This window comes from Calidris pugnax, unplaced genomic scaffold (genome assembly GCF_001431845.1).
Source record: "Calidris pugnax isolate Ruff unplaced genomic scaffold, ASM143184v1 scaffold177, whole genome shotgun sequence".
In the NCBI taxonomy this organism is placed as follows: domain Eukaryota; kingdom Metazoa; phylum Chordata; class Aves; order Charadriiformes; family Scolopacidae; genus Calidris; species Calidris pugnax.
Window position 1 is genome coordinate 774,469 of NW_015090909.1, and position 18,061 is coordinate 792,529.

Sequence of the window (18,061 nt, forward strand, 5' to 3'; positions counted from 1 at the left end):
ATCTATTTTTCTTTAAGGAAAAAAAAAAAAAAAAAAAGTCAGTAATTCTTGGAACATTTATTAACCCCCTAGTATAGGCAATTACTGTAAGATAAAGGTCTGCCAGTCTTGCATTAACATAAAGTGCTGCACGTTGCTTTTTCTACAGCATAGTAATGTTCCCAACAGTGCAAATAAACGCTAACATTTGAGTTTTAAACTTGACTCAGCCCCCCCAAATCTACACATTTTTAGCAGATCTTCACTCTCAGTGGCTGCTTGGCCACAAAAAAAAAAATAAAAAAAAAATCATACAAGCCAAAAAAAAAAATGCAGGATGGCATTTCACTCAGATACTGTTTTGTAGCTCAGTTTAAGGTAATCTCACGTGTTCCCCAACATGCAGAACTGAAAAGAGGAAAGGGGGGTGGGGAGCACAAAACCCAAAGATCATTCCTGCTGTCTGCTACGTTCTGTAGTCGCATACAACACTAAAAAAAACAACCCAGTGGTGATTAAAAAAAAAAAACAACAACAAAAACCCACGACTTTGTAATAGACAGGACGCTGCCAACCAGCTTTAAATTGAATTACACAGCCTGCTAATCTTTATGATGAAATAAAATTTCTTTGAACACTACACATTATACTAAAATCTGCAGTGCTTTCTCCCCCCAGCTCCAACCTCGCTCTGTCAAAAGCAACTCCTCCACCCCGAAACCATTGTTCTTGCTAAGCAGGAACGTGATGCTCTACTAACAGAAAGACTTCTTATTTTAATTAGATATTCTTAGCAGGGTGTGTGTGATGCGAAAATTTAGGAGAGAGGCATTTTTGCACTTAGTATTTTTGATGCGAGATTTAATTTGTGACAAAATAAATTGATGGTGCACAAAGAATACGTACTTTGACTGCTTTCCATTGAAATCATTCTCATGCTATGCTACGCGGCTGCGGCAGCAATGCTGGAGGAAGAATCTGATGACAGTGTCTGTAAAACTTTCTATTTGGGTGGCATTACTTGTTTCATGCCTGGTGAATACAACAACCATAAATCTCTGCTCCGTTTTAAAGTGGATTTTCGGGAAAGAGGGAATTGAAAGGAAGAATTATTTTGGTTATTGTATAAATTTGTTTTGGTTATGGTTTGTTATTTGAAACCTGATTATCCCTCCCCTTTTAAGACAACAGCAGTCCAGGGAAGCAGATCCAAGAAATGACTGAGCAATTATTGTGATTGAAAGTCCTGTCCAAGAATTGTGCAATACTTTCCAGTGCTCGCTGGCTCCTTCCCTTCATTGAAAATTACCAAATGAATACGTTAGGTTTAAACATATAAAGAGCCACTCATTCCAGAAAATTATTCTCTTTGAAAGTATATGTCACCTGAGCCAAATTTTCTAATGGCTGTCCAATAACATGTTAACGTTTGGTTTGACTGATCATGGCAGGCAGTACACAACTTGTATAGAGAATTTTACACTGGATCTCTAGTAAGTTAGTTACTATAATGCAAGAAAAAAGCTCAGTTTCTCTACATGCCATTAGGAGATAGTAAAATTTCCACTGACTAAGTGAAGTTTGTGCATGAGGGGCAGTGTAAGTTTATTCATATCTGATCAGTTGTTTCTTGTTTTGCTCTTGTTATTTACTATCTTGACACTCTTTTCTGTACAATTTCTTCTATTTTACCTTTTAAGTAATACTTCTAGGCTTCTGTTTTCTACAAAGCATCTAGTATCTGACTCTGAGCAGAGGAAGCAACTATAATAACCACAGCAAAAAAGTAGAACTTTGTACTCCTTTCCCTTTTGATTTCACATTTCATTGTAGATTGCTACATCAGGAAAACATTATTCAGCCTATTACCAAAAATCCACATGACTGTATTTTCCCACTAGTTTAGAAATAGAATAAAATGTAGCATTCAATTGATTTTTTTATTCCTCTGAGAAGAAAAAAAAAATAAATTGTTATTAATGTATCTAAAAAGTTGTATGCAAATAAAAGCTGAGCATTGAGGATTAATTTAGTCAAGCCATATGGGAATTTTAAACTAAGTACAAATGAGAATTTAACAGTGATATTAAACACAGTTCAAGTTAGAACAAAACCAAAAGAAATACTCTTAAGTAGCGATATTACAATAAAATCTAAATAAACTTGGAAGAAGCTTTTAAAAGCTTTACCATAAAGACAGAGTGAGATGCATACCCCAGAGAACCAAATAAGTAAAGAAAACCCACCAAACCAAAAAAAAAAAAAAAAAAAAAAAAAAAAAAAAAAGAAGTTTTTGAAGACTAGATTTCATTGTATAAACATGGGGGTTTTTTGAAAGAAATTGCAAAGAAATTGCATCAAGATGTTCTGGACTCATAATATTCAGCATCTATTAGCAATCGGAATTAATAAGCAAGTAGACACAATAAAACTGTCTGTACAGTCTTGCCAGTGCACCTTCAGGTCTCCAATATTCCCCAGTTCAGAGCATCCTAAATGATTCTATGATCTCTGAAACAGGCAGCCAGCGTGGTCTGGATCCTGCAAAACACACAAACTCCTGACAGCATCAGAGGGACATCAGGACTGCAACACCAACAGAAGAGTCAACTCTTCAGCAGCCAGCTCAACCTCTTATTAAAATAAGCACATCCCATTCCAGTGCCTGAAGCCTAAAGAAGCTCCTCACCAGAGTCACCGACAGTAGACATGGCTGTTTGCAGAATTAGACCAATAGATTTTCCAGGGAGTTGCTTCCCTCTCTCCCAGAACAGCTGTGCAAAACTCATACACACTTACAGGATTAAAGCTACCTCAGCATTTTCTTTCACTTGCAATGAATGCAATTTTTTTTTTCAAGTGCTAAGAGTTTTGTTCATCAAAGTGGTATTTTATGTTTAGTCAATTATTCATTCTAGCTATAACAAGTAGAGCAATATAGGGTTCAAAATATGCTCCAGATGGTAAAAACACAAATCAGAAATAAATCAATTTATAAAAATAGGAAGAGATTTGTTTTCATTGCCATAATTTTACTGTAAAATATTCATAAGCTTCATTCTGGTTTTAAATTAGTTCAGAATACTTTGAGCTAATATCCCTCTGAATTTGGAGAAATTTAGAGCTTACTGGTTTGTTTTTATAAAAAAATGTCATGTTAGATGCTAAAATAATTCACATCAGAAATATACTTTTAAGGAGCTAAAGTTCTCAAGACCTAATACTTTGTCATAATGAAAGTGCTTTCAGTGTACATTAGCAAGAGGAACACAGTCACACAAACCCCTAAAAGAAATACGCCTGGAGACAAGATGAAGCCTAGATAAAATGAGGAAATAACTGGGCCAGACCAGAGAGACTGAGAAAGGATGCAAGAGGAATGTGACCCTGAATTTTTAAACAGTGGTAAGAGCTTGATCTTACTATTATACTATTTTGGTTTGGGTTTTTTTTTTTCAGATTAAATTATACTAGCTTCAAGACCACTGTTTTGGCAGGTGTCTGGCTTACAGTTTTGAATATAATTTCAGGTTTCTACAGTACTGATGAAGTGAAATCTAAGTGCAGACTGGAACCAAGTGTCTGTCCATACCTCTGGGAGCAACATCACATTTCCAGTGCTCTTCCCATGCTGTCATCTATTCCATCCAACAGCCAGCAATTCCAAGCTTTCAATAACTACACATTGACACAAAAATGAACTTTAAAAGATCTGAAGATATGTTTCTGAGTACCAGATCCACATGTGCAGAGTGTAACAAGAAAATCACCACATTAAAACAGTATAATCATTCTTTTCTTCTCACTTTAACACGACAGAGGAACTACCATACAGAAAAAAAGCTGAATTTTTCTTTTACCTCTATCAACATTGTTTATACTAAAGGCAAGGATATATTCCAGGTAAAGAAAAATTTGTTTCAGTACTAACCCATATAGATTTGGCCACTGTTCACACAGCTCCTCAAGTCATTATCCCACAGAAATTAAAAGAAACATGCATTCAAAATAAAAGCAAGACATGAAAGAAAAAACATACAACAGTCAAGTTGCCAAATCCCAGAACAACTCAGGAACCACCTAGCCATATTCTATTCTCAGCTCTGCAGACAATAACCAGCAGTGATTTCACCTAATGGATCTATCCACATCTACCACTGTAGAATTTTGCCTAATTTGTCAAGTAATAAGCCATACATTAGAAATAAGCATGAAGAAAATAAAAACCAGACGCCTCCCCTCCAAAACAGAACATAGGCCATAATAAAGAGACAACCACTAAAGAAAAAGCCTAAAGAACAAAACTGGCAATTTGAGAAAAATTACTAAACCAGATGCAAATTATTCACAGAAGTAAGGATAGGCTCAATCAGGCCCATACTAATTGAGCACAATAAACATATCATCACTCATTAAAGATCTATCTGCCTGAATTTATCTTTGCTTTTCTCTTCAGTTCTTATGAGTTATTCAATCACTTCCCATCACGCAGGAGAGGAAATACTGCATTATGAAGACAGAGCTATAATTAGATATTCCTGTATTTCATTTCCCATATATGACTGAATGAGAATGGATGGGAAAAATATGAACAGTGATAACAGCAGTATGTTGAAACATTCAGTAAGAAATATATTGGGCATAGAATAACGTTTTAATTCTTCCTCACTACCTAATGCTGTGTTTACTGCAAGGTCAGTTAAGTTACTATAACAGATTTTTAATGAAAACAATTATAAATTTAAAATAACTGTGTTTAAAGCATTTAACAGTCACTAAGGTCAAGTGATTACAGCAGTTACAAGACCCGAGGGACATGTTCACACCAAAACAAAGTGAATAAATTACCTCAGCCAGTGTATGTAATCACTAAGTGACCACAGAGGTTATTCAATGTATGAGCCCAGACAACTTTCATGCAAAACCAATAATGAAAATTTACCAGCCAAAGGGGAAAAAAAGCATAAGAATTAGTAAAAGTTGCAGGAAGGGCTGAGAGCTACGAGCGGGAAGGAGCGTGTGGAAAGCGTGTTCTGCCATTTGGCTGCAGAGACAAGGAGGAAGGATGAATGTTAATGAGATGGATGGACAAGATGCTGAATGCATCGCTCAGGTGAGATACCTGAAGAGTTGCAAAGAGATGCAAGACCCACAAAAGACAAAGTGGCAGGGTTGACAGAAGCACTCTCAGCCCTGTGTAACTGGCATACGGAACAGCCAGTGAAGTACAAGCAAGGCAGGGCTTCCGAATAATCATCTTTTAACTTTTCCCTTGGCTTTGCTGCCAAGAAAATTATGGATAGTGATTGTGTCTTAGCTACCCCCTGATACAATTCTAGTGGAGATGAGACCCTGTTGTTTTACTGCAGAGTGGGTGGGAATGAAGCCTAGCTGCGATCTTGCTTCTCTCCCTCAAGATAAAAACGATACAGATGCCTTGTCTTCATTCCTGCTTTACAGCACAACTGCCAAGAGAGAAGCCACGCACACAAAAGACATGAAACCCCCTATCTATAAGGACAATACTGTATTTGGTGGGAGTTCTCAGTGCATTGCTTTACAATAAGGTTCCTACCAACTATGATGAAAAAAGATGCCTCCCACTATACAGCAGAAGAAAAAGGAATCCTGCTTCTTCCTGCCTGCCACTGGTATGTGTTTTTTATACGATTACATGTCATCACATCACAACCGTGACAGTATTAATCTTCACAATATACATAGTAAGTAGTAAAATGTGATTATTCCTATTTTGCAGATAGGAGCCTGAAATAAAGTGGCAAAAGGACATTCCTGACTGCAAAGTGTTTTCATTCCAGATGAGGAGAGGACAGCACCGGGGCAACTATTCACCAACACGACAGGATTCCACAGGGGAATCCATTTGCTGCCTCACCTTATGCCAGAAACCTAGTAACCGGTATTGTCATACATAAGAACTCTCTGCCTGTTTTAAAAAAAAAAAAAAAAAAAAAAAAAAGGGGTAAATAAGAAAAGAAGTTTTTCTCTGTGTCTGAAACATGAAAGCCTGAGGCCAAAGCCAGTAGGTCCTCACACAGTGAAAGCTGCCAGTTTCAATGACACTGACTGCCAAAGAATGCAAAATCTGCTTTCTCAGATAAATACCATACAGAATTCTACAAGAACTATATATATATGTATATATTTATATGTGTGTGTCTGTGTATATATATATGCTAAGGCCCATGATAAAATATTGAGGCTGGAACAAAACCTATTCAGTGTTACAATTCTGCTGCTGCAAACGTTAAACCAAGGATGGATGTGATGAAATAACATCACCATGAAACACCTGTTAAATACAAGGAATGGCCAAGTGGCTGCTGATCTGTAAGATTCCCTGTGAAAGGCTAAAAACACACCAGCAGCTTACTTGCTTTGGCTTCCAGCAGTTCTGAGTTAGCGTTTTCAGATGCCAAGCACTGGGCATGGTCTCTGACTGTATCAAAACAATACTTGTGAAATGACCAAAGAGGAACTTTGGCAACCAGATGCTGCTTTTAGCAGTATATTCCGGGTAGACTTTGGAGGTCTGCGCTCTCCAGAAAGCGATTCCTTTGCCTGGCATCTCTAACAGCCGAGTCTCACTGAACAGCAGCGCTGCCCAGCTTCTCTATGAGGACTGGAGCTTGGTGGGACCACATCACTCACTCCCAGGGAAGCTGTGCAGCCTCCCACTGCCCTTACCTTGCCTGCTGCTCCTCCTCCTACTTCACACCACCAACACTTACAAGTTATCATAAAGAATACACAAAAAGTTGAGGAAGATGACTCCTACTGTGCCTCTTCCCTCAACCCATGTATATATTCACCTACTTCTCGTAGCACTTCTTACTTCCCCATCCTGCAATTATATTCCTAGAAAAAGCATAGCTTTGAGCCCATAAAATCCAGTACTGCTTTCTAGAAGTAAGAATTATAAAACTAAATTACAGTAATATGTGGCAGTAGCTGGAAGCCCCAATCCCACATGCACAGCAATAAAAAGAAGGAAAAGTGGAGGTCAGCAGGAAGATAAAAAGAACAGTATGGAGAAAATGCAAAGGAGGGTGAAAAGATGGAGAATGTAGAAGGTCTTCTATTTTAAAATTCCTTATATAAATCCAAATGTTCTCTACTTATCTCTTGAAGGGTCAGCCAAGGAACTCCAATGGAATAAAAAGATGCTATTAAAGGCATGTAGAGATGTGGCATCATACAGCAGGCAAGCGAAGAGAGAGTGCAGTCATGGAGGTAAAGCACCATGACAAAGTTGTGCTTTCAAAGGTTTTTATAACATACTGTAAACTCATTCTAGCATTTCTTGAAGATCAGTTGCTTGAGTGAGCTGGTGAGATGTCAGTACACAGCCAGCCTACCAGTGGCAATTATAACAGGAGCACCCTGCAAAAGCACCCCCTCATTTTCGGTATTCTGCTGTCGCAATTTAATTGTCCTCAATCACAGCAACACACTATCAAGGCACTGCTATCAAATACAGCAGAATATGAAAAGCATTCTACCAGAGGCATTGAGCGCCTGCCTTCAAAGTTAAAATGCCAGTACTCTAACTCAAAGGGGCAATCACGTGAGTACCACCCCCCAAAAATTCTCCCCTTCCAAACAGTATTATTGATTTTGTCATCCTCTATTGTGGGAATAAGGACTTCCATCATTTCCAAATATCTTGTAGATTTCAGCACTGCTTTCACTTACAGTAACCCCAAAATACAGTGAGCAATAGTTTTGGCTGTGGACATAAAACTCCACAACTAACAGGACACTGTATGCATCCGTATGTGGTGCCACCACCCTCCCAAGGCACAGAGAAGGCTACACAGTCCTTGACGTGGAATGACAGAATCTTCTCCCCCGAGATAACGCAGAAATACAGCGAAGTCTCTAAATTTGTCTTAATTAACAGAATCATACCAAGGCTAGAAACAGCACATCACATGAGGACAAGTGAAGCAAGGGTAGGGGGGGATTTTCAAGTGCTCTAATTCAATTAGGAGGCAGTGACTGACACTTGGACAGGAGAGGTTAATTGGGGTCACCAAAACGCAGTAATTCCTTACCTAACCAGTCATTAAACTTCTTAACCTCTGAGGGCAGTCCCAGTTCGGTGAAATCGCCCGTGTGGAGAAGGATGTCCCCATAAGGCATCTGGATGCCATCTGTTCTGGAGTGTGTGTCTGAGACGCAGACAAATCGCGTGTGGCCCGCTGGTTTTGGAGTGTCATATGGGATAGGGTCGACCCTAAAGCAGACACATAAAGATCTTGTAACAGTTACAAGGTTAAAACCCTCACATCTATTATTTCAGATCTATTTCTACATATGCACACACATACACATCCATTTATACACATCGTGCTCAAAGAAATGACTCTGTAACGCAACACTGTCAAAAATCCACAAGGGACCCCAGTGCTTCTCAAATACCTGTGAAGGAAGGAAAATTAAAATAAAAAAAGCACAATATATGGTTAGTTTCTCCTACTAAAGTTAATATAAACATTGGAAAAAATGAATTCGAGAGACTTTGGACTTTTTTGCATCATCTGCCTTATACATGAACAGGTACACGCGCCATTAAATAACATGTCTCTCAGGTGGGCAGGTAGCAGGCTCTCACTTGAGCTGAGCAGCTCAGCATCTGATTTTGTTCAAGGGCACAGGCACTCCAACAGATTCTGCAATAATATTTGTTTACACACAATCAGGTACATTCAGGAATCCTTTGATGAAGCCTGCAAATTGCAGAACTGAGTCTAAAGACAACTTCTTAGTCTCATACAAAATCCTAAACTCATCTTCCCAAAAATCTATAAAGTCAGGAACTAATGTGGTAGAGCACTAAGCAACCATAGATAAAATATTTTCTTTCTATAGCCAATAACGTTAGAAATTTAGTTTGATGGGTTATTTGCAAGCTTCATTTGTTCATTATCAACTATATGTCACCCATCATAGAAGTTTAGTTCTGTGAGTTTGGGTTTTTAAATTTAAGCAGAATAGAGAAAAATAATAGGGAAGAGAAGTGTTTTATGCATACTTAGTGGTTAGAAGTTCTAAATTACTAGATAATAACTTAAAATACAAGAGGCAACCCATTGTCTACTTTGGAATAGCAATTATTTCTCTGCAGAGTTACCATAATTTGATTTGATCAACTTAACATTTGAATAGCACAGCATCTGGATTAACACCACAGAAAACCTCATCCCAGCTTCACAAAACATCAACCCATTCCACTTATGTGCCACTTTAATCATGGTTAGAGCTTAGCTTCACCTAGAAATTTTGAGGTATTTAGAAGTTATGTCAGAATAATAGTCCACTTATGTCTCAAATCATCACAGCAGTGAAACCAAGCTCTAGGTATTTTAAACCACCCAAAATAATGATGTTCTAAGACTTATTGGGACAAACTGGCACAACAGACATTCAAAAATCAGTGCCTGAAAGTAAAAAGAAAATTAAACAGGGTTTATTAGTGTTGCTGTCCATCATGAATGAAAAGAAAATCACAGAACTAGCACACATCACTGTGAATCTATTTTTCTTAAATCTTCATAGTTGTAATGAGATGTGTAATCAGTAATAGAAAATAAAGCACAAATTCTAAGAAAATACAGACTTTTGAAGTATATATTTATTCACTAAACTGTATTTAGTATTATAGTAAACTAAATAAGTCTATAGTATTCACTATACACTGAACTGTGTGAAAACTTCAGCTCCCTACATAGGTGAGAAAGACCAAAAGTGTCCTCCAGGGAGCAACTCAGTTCTCTACACTGGGGAATTTATAGTGGTTCAAGAGATCAAACTCCATGTGGACACATACTGGTCTCCAATGGAAAACATCCCACGTGAACACACTTATGTTGTGGTTTAATCCCAGCCTGGTTTAACCCCCAGAAGGGGGCAAGAGGGAAGGAAGAAAAAAAAAAAAAAAAAAAAGGGGGGGGGGGGGGGGAAGGGGGGAAAAAACCTCATGGGTTGATATAAAGACAGTTTAATAGAAACAATAAGAGAAATGGAAAAATAACAACAACAATAATGACACAGGTCATTCTCAACACCTGGCACCATCCAGACCAGTGAGGAGGATTCCCAACCTCCATTTATATACTGAGCGTGAAGTCTATGGTACAGAACATTTCATTGACCATTCCATCCTTCTGTCTATGCTTCTATGGAAGATGAAAAAAGTCCTTGAATAGTGTAAACATCACTTAGCAACAAATAAAAACAATAGGTGTTACTGACATTCCTTTCAATTGCTAGCAATCACTAGAAAGAAAATTAACTCTTTCCCAGCTGAAACCAGGACAACTTATAACAAGATTTTACGGAGGGGGGAAGGGAGGAAAAAACCTCATGGGTTGATATAAAGACAGTTTAATAGAAACAATAAGAGAAATGGAAAAATAACAACAACAATAATGACACAGGTCATTCTCAACACCTGGCACCATCCAGACCAGTGAGGAGGATTCCCAACCTCCATTTATATACTGAGCGTGAAGTCTATGGTACAGAACATTTCATTGACCATTCCATCCTTCTGTCTATGCTTCTATGGAAGATGAAAAAAGTCCTTGAATAGTGTAAACATCACTTAGCAACAAATAAAAACAATAGGTGTTACTGACATTCCTTTCAATTGCTAGCAATCACTAGAAAGAAAATTAACTCTTTCCCAGCTGAAACCAGGACAACTTATAACAAGATTTTACTGAGTCTTTTAGATTTGGCAGAATGTTTACTAACAGCTAAAATTTTAGCATGGGAGGCGGAGGAGATATTATTTATTAGACTGCATTTTCCCAGGTACCATAATTAAGTATTTCCAATCAAACTGTATTGACTATAAATGTACCACATTTGGTTGTCATGCTCCACTGAATTAACCTGCAAAATTCAGGGTCTGTAAGATGATGTTTGCTTTAGTGTGGTCTTTCTTTAAAAACAGATTTTACTGCAGCCTAGTCTGGATGGGAAGGAGCAGTTTGGTAGCTAACTTTTATGGTTTTGGTATTGCACCTCCCATTCCACCCAAAGCTCCAGGTACAATTCATTGAGCCGTACAACTGGTGAGCAGTACAGAAACCCACTGCAAAAACCTGAACTCTGACAATCAATGGATTTGCCTTCTCTGCGAGGGTCAAAAATTAATAAGGTTATTATTACAGAGGAGAATTCATTTACCCATTCAAATCACACTGGCAAGCTGGGCAGAACTGTAATTACAGTCCATAGTGCTTTTGTACTTGGTGTCTTTCAATTACTGAAGGTAAGATGAAACTTTTTTAACAGTATGTCGCACAGTAAACAAGAGGGTCTGCAAATCAACATTTCCATACTTCCAAGTATATTTACTCCAGTCAACACAAAAAATGAACACCAACTTCCATCAGTACCACATACCCTGTTCAGGTCATCTCTGCTTGAGCTATGACCAGCACTGCCTGCCTCTGGGGAGGCCGATTTTGTTCATACACAGCAGCTATGCCTTTCCCATTCTCTGCAGTTTATTTCCAAACAAACCCTGTTTTGCTTTAGGCAACCTCTATTAGAGTATGACACCAAAATCTGGTTTAGGATTTCCCTATTCATGCAATGACTTACTTATAGAAAATTCTATAATCGAAATTCATTAAATTCCTGACCCTTCCTTCTCCTCTTTACAAACACTGTGATGTTGTCTAGTAACCTCTTTTTCTACATCTTAGCTTAATTTCTTCTCTTATTCAGTAGTGCTTGCCTACTAAGTATTTGAAAGTGAGATACCGAAGGTTATTGTGTTCAGCCCATCAATTTATCTTACTCAAAATAGTCCTTCAATAGAAACTTAATAAAAGCGGTGTTATTGCCAGTTCTAAAGGCTCAAGTTTTCTTTTCATTCACAGCTACAGTATGGCAAAAAGTAATGCAAGATTTTTCTTTTTCACTGCATCACGGGATGACTGGCCTCTGATCTTGTGAGATCAGCTCCCACAGCAGGCAAAATGCTAGCCTTACACGGCTTTTGGTGACACAGTGCTCGCTAGCAGGCCTCTACCTGGGCTGTGAACGTCATCCCTTCTTCTGGTGGCCTGCTCACCTCACAACCCAACACCTGGGGATTACACCCTGGCAGTTCTAAAAGCTCTGTAATAGTTATGCATCTGGCCCTCACTGCAATTCAACAGGAGGTAAAATAATTATCTCAGTCCTGCCCACCACCAGTCTCTGCTGACCGAGAGCATGTACCTATGAAATTTAACAAATTCTTTACTGTTTGCTCCAAACACAGTGCATCCAGCTAACTTTGACATTCTCCATCACCACCAATACTTTATTTTTCCAGTGTTGTTGAGTTAGCTGACTCAAATGCTTCACAAATTATTCAACTGGAATAACCATGCTCATGTAAAGATGCAGTAAACGGTATTCAGGAATAATTTAAATGGTCATATGTTAGGATCAATACAGCAATCAGGAAACGATACAATGTAACAAAATAGCCAAGTATCAAAACAAATGAGCCTTAAGCTTGTAAACAATTTTGGGCATCTAACTCCCTTCACAGCCAGCTGTTAATAGGTGCTTATCTATCCTAAGATATTTTGCACTTTAGAAAACTGGGCACTTTGGTTGCTTTTCAAAAGTTTATGTAAGACGCAGAATGAAATCCCTGAAGCCAGCTGAGCAATGACTACTCTCTAAGATCATGACAGTAATGTAAGATCTGTCACATTTAATGCATTTATGACAAGGATTTCAAAATCAGAAGGGACAACGTAATCTTCATGCAGTTCTATAAGGACTTGTTTATCAGATAATTACTTGCCTTTACTAAACTGCCCTTACCACTAGTTGTTTGCATGTAGAGTAAGAGTCCCACAGGTACCAAGCTCAGATTTACAGTTCCTCACACGCTGCTGCAGCTGAATCAAACACCAGCACACCCCAGGCTCGGATTTGGCTGGCTCAGCTGTCACTAATCAGTATCCTCCTCCAAAACCACAGTTCCCCTGGCATTTCTAAGACACTGGAGCTGTGAGCCAGCCTCTAACTCCCTTCACAGCCAGCTGTTAATAGGTGCTTATCCTAAGATATTTTGCACTTTAGAAAACTGGGCACTTGGGTTGCTTTTCAAAAGTTTATGTAAGACGCAGAATGAAATCCCTGAAGCCAGCTGAGCAATGACTACTCTCTAAGATCATGACAGTAATGTAAGATCTGTCACATTTAATGCATTTATGACAAGGATTTCAAAATCAGAAGGGACAACGTAATCTTCATGCAGTTCTATAAGGACTTGTTTATCAGATAATTACTTGCCTTTACTAAACTGCCCTTACCACTAGTTGTTTGCATGTAGAGTAAGAGTCCCACAGGTACCAAGCTCAGATTTACAGTTCCTCACACGCTGCTGCAGCTGAATCAAACACCACCACGACCCAGGCTCGGATTTGGCTGGCTCAGCTATCACTAATCGGTATCCTCCTCCAAAACCACAGCTCCCAGGGCATTTCCAAGACACTGGAGCTGTGAGCCAGCCAGCCAGGTGCTGGCCCCTGTCCCCCACACTGCTGCTCCCGGACTTGGACTTGTACCCTGTCCTCACCCATCAGATCCCCAATTTTGTCATGGCTTCACACTTTAAAAAGCAGAGATTAAGTAAATAAGCAACAATGAGCAACGCAGAAGTTATCATGGGGATTTTGACAGCGAGGTAGGAGGGTTGAATTCAGGAAAACATTGGGCCTTTCACATGCAAGGAGGCAAAGGACTTGATTTAGGATGTCATGCTATGGAACAGACATGTTAGCTGTGGATTTTGGCCCAAGCTTATGCTAGTTACTCATAACGATGTCTTATAAATCAGCAGCCTTAGAAAGTACCTCTGAGACAGAAAGGGCAGTGCAGCCCTCCAAGAGACATAACTGCAGGCAGAATTACACCGGGATCCTGTTTTCAAAGAAAATTTAGAAAAGACAGAAGCACTATTTTTCTGAAAGAAACAGAAGTTTGGATTCCAAAGGATAACTCTGCATGGGTGAGTTCAATTACTGAGAACGCAGCGCTGAGGCAGGGTTAGCCAGTCCCCGGGAAGGCCTGTGCTCAGAGAGCTGAGCCCACAGCCTGTACGCTCCCCTGCTCTCCTGGGCTTTGAGATATGCAGACCCCAAATCCCCTTTCACAGAACAATTCCCAGGAAAGCAATTCATCCCTGAAAACTAAATAAAAAATCTTTAACGTTAAGCCAGGAAGAATTTCAGTTCCTAAAATGGAATAAATCACTCTGATGAATGCAGCACCTATGCCGGACAAAACATTTACAGCGCAGAAGGCCACATAATTTTACTGTTTCCCAGACTCACCAGATGCAGGAACAGCCCTGTGCCATACGGGCCCGTGTCCTTCCCAGACTTTGTCACATTGTTTGCTGTCTTTTCATCTCTTAATAATTTCTCCACCGGGTTAGATCTCTGACTGAATTTGTGGGTTTGTTTTTTATGACATCTAAATTAGCATTTATTATCGATCCATTTAAGCACAGACTTCAAGTCTCTGTGCCACATAACATCTGTATGTGTTGTTGCACTTACTCTGCTGTTTTGGGAGTCATCTGGAGACATGCTATCTAGTAACTATTCTATATTAAAAACATATCTATATTACTAGCTTTTAAAAAGCCACCTACGCGTACTCACTATGAAGAGTCATAGTTTTATTTACTTACAGTTTAACTTCCTCTTGCAAAACCTTCATACTCTTCCTGCTGCTCTTATTTTCAAAATTTGTAAACCAAATACTGTTTCAAAGAGCCAGTTACCTTGATATATTTATTTTAGGATTAAAATGCAAACACTTCTGCAAAAACACTTTAAAAAGCTTGCTTCTAAGTGCTCTTAGTTCCCCTTCCTCCACTAAAGCAACAAAAGATGATTTTGTTGAAACTGGAAAACAAAAGCAATTTATTTTCTTCATCTTCTTCTTTCTTTGAATTCATACTTCTGCCTCTAGACAGGCTCCCTCCAGCATGGGAAGTTCAGGAGTAGAGAAGAATGGGAATTCCTATGAAAAATCCTTGCTACGTTACTTAAAGTATTTGTTACTGTAGCCAAACCACACAGCTCAGTTCTATTGTGATATTTGTTACTTCTCATAGAGCCAGTCCCAATTCCTGGAACTGGGTAAGACCTGTGGCTTAATTATTTTTGTCAAAATATATCAATAAATCTCTCACTTGAAGTAAAATGTATTAAATGCATCTGTATGCCCTGCAGATGTTCAAGAAACGGACTACTAGGCTAACTTCAGAATTTCAGAATCAGGTTTTAATGCTACAAACCAGAAGGACTAAGTCAAAAATCAAACTGTAAATGTGTCTACATTTTGGAAAAAAAATTAGCATCTGAATTTAAAATCTTCAGCTCAAAACATTAATGTAAGTCTTTAAAATGTAGTGTCATTTAGTTTAGTTTATCAGGCTGATATGAACATGGATACGTTACTAAAGACTTCATATACTATCAGATTAAAACCCAAAACTCCAGCATCATGTGTAGTCCCCTGTTCTTCATGGAAACTTACTCAAAATCTTTTGAGCTGGGCAAAAGAAGATCCAGGCACTTTCTTTTTTCCTCTACTGAAGCACTCTTATTTCTTACAATTATCATCATGACAGCATCCATCCCAACACTCAACATTTCAACTCCCCAGTGTCCCCCAGCTGCGGGGGCAGAGCCACAGCAGCGATGGCACACATGGGGACACATGGTGCTGGTCTGCTACACCTCATGGATGGCCAAGCCGAGCAAGCTCATCTCCTCACCCACCACCACCAACCACCAGGCCATCACTGGGCACACACCAGAGCCAACAGCGCAGTCAAGCCCAAGGCTCTTGGGTGACAAAAATCCAGAAAAAGGCAAATTACACTAAGGAGGCTTCCTATAACAGTTTTGGGGTGGTGATGGAGACCATGGGTTTTTTTCCTAGGGCTCACCAAGCCCCAGGGCTTTTATCCAGGGCTACATCTCCATTGCTCAGCCACCGATGCCTGAGGTGATGCAGCCCCAGCAAGATGGCTGCTCTGTCCAGTTGGCTTTGCTCCCTGAACTGGCTCAACCCCCTCAATCCAACAGGCCCTGGCATCTTTATCTCCTTGAGTCATCTCACCATGGTTGCCCTCCAACACAGAGTAGGTGATGGTTTCCCAAGCACAGCTGCTGATAGCACTCCTAAATGAGACTCTACATGATGAGGGCCTGGTAATAGAAACTGATTAAAAGGGAAAAAAAGGAAAAAAAGTAGTACATGCCTAGAAAAGGGGGAAGAGGTGAAGGAGAATACCACCATCGAGCTGTCAACCACCATTTTCATCTTCTTGCTTAAGAAATCTTAGTACCCATAAGTTAAGCCAGAAACCACAGGTTACCATGGCTTTTCTCAGCCAACAGAGTAGCAAATAAATTAGAGAAAAAGCCAGGTGAGGTGGCAGGACTGGAAGGAAACCCAGCAGGACAAACACTCCTGTTATCGGCATGCCACAGAGGTGGCAGTGGTTGGTTCAGCCAAACACCTGCCATCAGGAAGAAGAGGCAAAAGCCAGTGCACCATGTAAGAAAACAGCTGCAAGTCAGCAATCTCCATTGGGCCACCTTGGCACCTCTGCCTCCTCTTCCAGGAGCTCCTCTCCTTTCCCACACCCACAAATATGGCAAATAAATTAACTTCTCAGTATAACTCAGTTGTAACCGATTTCCTGATTTTGAAAGGAAAACTTCAAGAGCTTTGATGAAGGGGACAGGCAGGTTATCTGATCACATTGCACCTTCCAATGAAAGATGGACTGTCTACAAATTCTTACAGCATAAATTCAGCGCATCATATAGATATCCAGTCATCTCCAGCCAGAAAAATACGTACACGCACATACACAGAGCTGATTTTGTGATACAACACATGCTGAATGACACAAAGCCAAACACTCATTTCCTCTCAATAAACACAATGGCTGTCAAAACACAGCATTGCTTTAGTTGGCCGTTGTCAGCTATTAATTGTTAAAATCATACATATTAGTGCTTTTGTTAACTTGACTCCATCTTCCAGTATGGTCAAACACCAAGAAAATATCTGGCTTCTTCTCTGACTAAAAATAAATGGGATGCAAATACACCTCAACGCTCTCACTGGTAGATCTTTGTATCAGCACATGTATTTAAGAACTGACTACCCCAAATTAGCTAGAAAGCCACACCTCTTCTGGAAACCTCCGTGTACATGTGTCACCCATCAAAACCTTAGAGAGAGTTCTGGAAACTGTACAACAAGAGGTCTGATATTTATTTCTAAAAATGACATTAATTATGTCTTGGTGCAATGTGGAAAAAAAAAAAATTACACTTACAAACCCACAGGAGAATTCAACACACCACTCAGCAGCTTACTGCTAACGTTTCCAACAATTATAGCTGCAGGGAAATGATGGATCTTTTTATTACAGGTTTTGGAGCTGTTTTACTTCCAGTGAGATTTATGAGATTAAACAGAAAAGACCTATATTATCCACTGTCATCATTTGGGCAAACTTAAGAAAACCCTCCTTTATAAGGAATTTATAATAATACATCTTCTCTGTCCAATATAAACCTCAACTAATTCAGAGCCCAAACTCTGTTAATCCCAGATTCTGGTCAGTAATAAAACCAGGAAGAGGCAAAATCCAGATTTTCTATGGTGTTTGTTGGGGGCAAATAGTCAGCTGTTTTTTTTTCTGAAGGACCTAACCTCTTTTGGTATTAATGGGAATTGAGAAACTGAATTGCTTGAGCGGTTTTGAAAATCCCATTAATCATCACTTTGTAGATGAGATTTCAGTCAATGAAATACTTTCTAAAATTTGGGTATAAGTGTCTTTCCAAAGATTAGAGAAGCAAAACAGAACTGAAAACAGTATCAACACCAGTATCAGCATCACTCGAAGGCCTAGGCAAAACCTTCTTCTTCAAATAAAACACTAAATTGCCATTTTTATGCTGGTATGGTTTCAATTAAAAGTCATTAAGAAGCA

At 39.2% G+C, this 18,061-nt stretch overlaps 1 protein-coding gene across 3 annotated transcripts in view; it reads right to left on the reverse strand.

The window, feature by feature from the left end:
* The window catches only part of MPPED2 (metallophosphoesterase domain containing 2), a 113,821-nt gene that overhangs the window by 63,673 nt on the left and 32,087 nt on the right, over positions 1 to 18,061 (reverse strand). For all 3 annotated transcript variants that reach the window (XM_014949251.1, XM_014949250.1, XM_014949252.1), the window contains exon 3: positions 8,058 to 8,239. In XM_014949251.1, the coding sequence (XP_014804737.1) occupies positions 8,058 to 8,239 (182 nt within the window). The remainder of the gene's footprint in view (positions 1 to 8,057; positions 8,240 to 18,061) is intronic.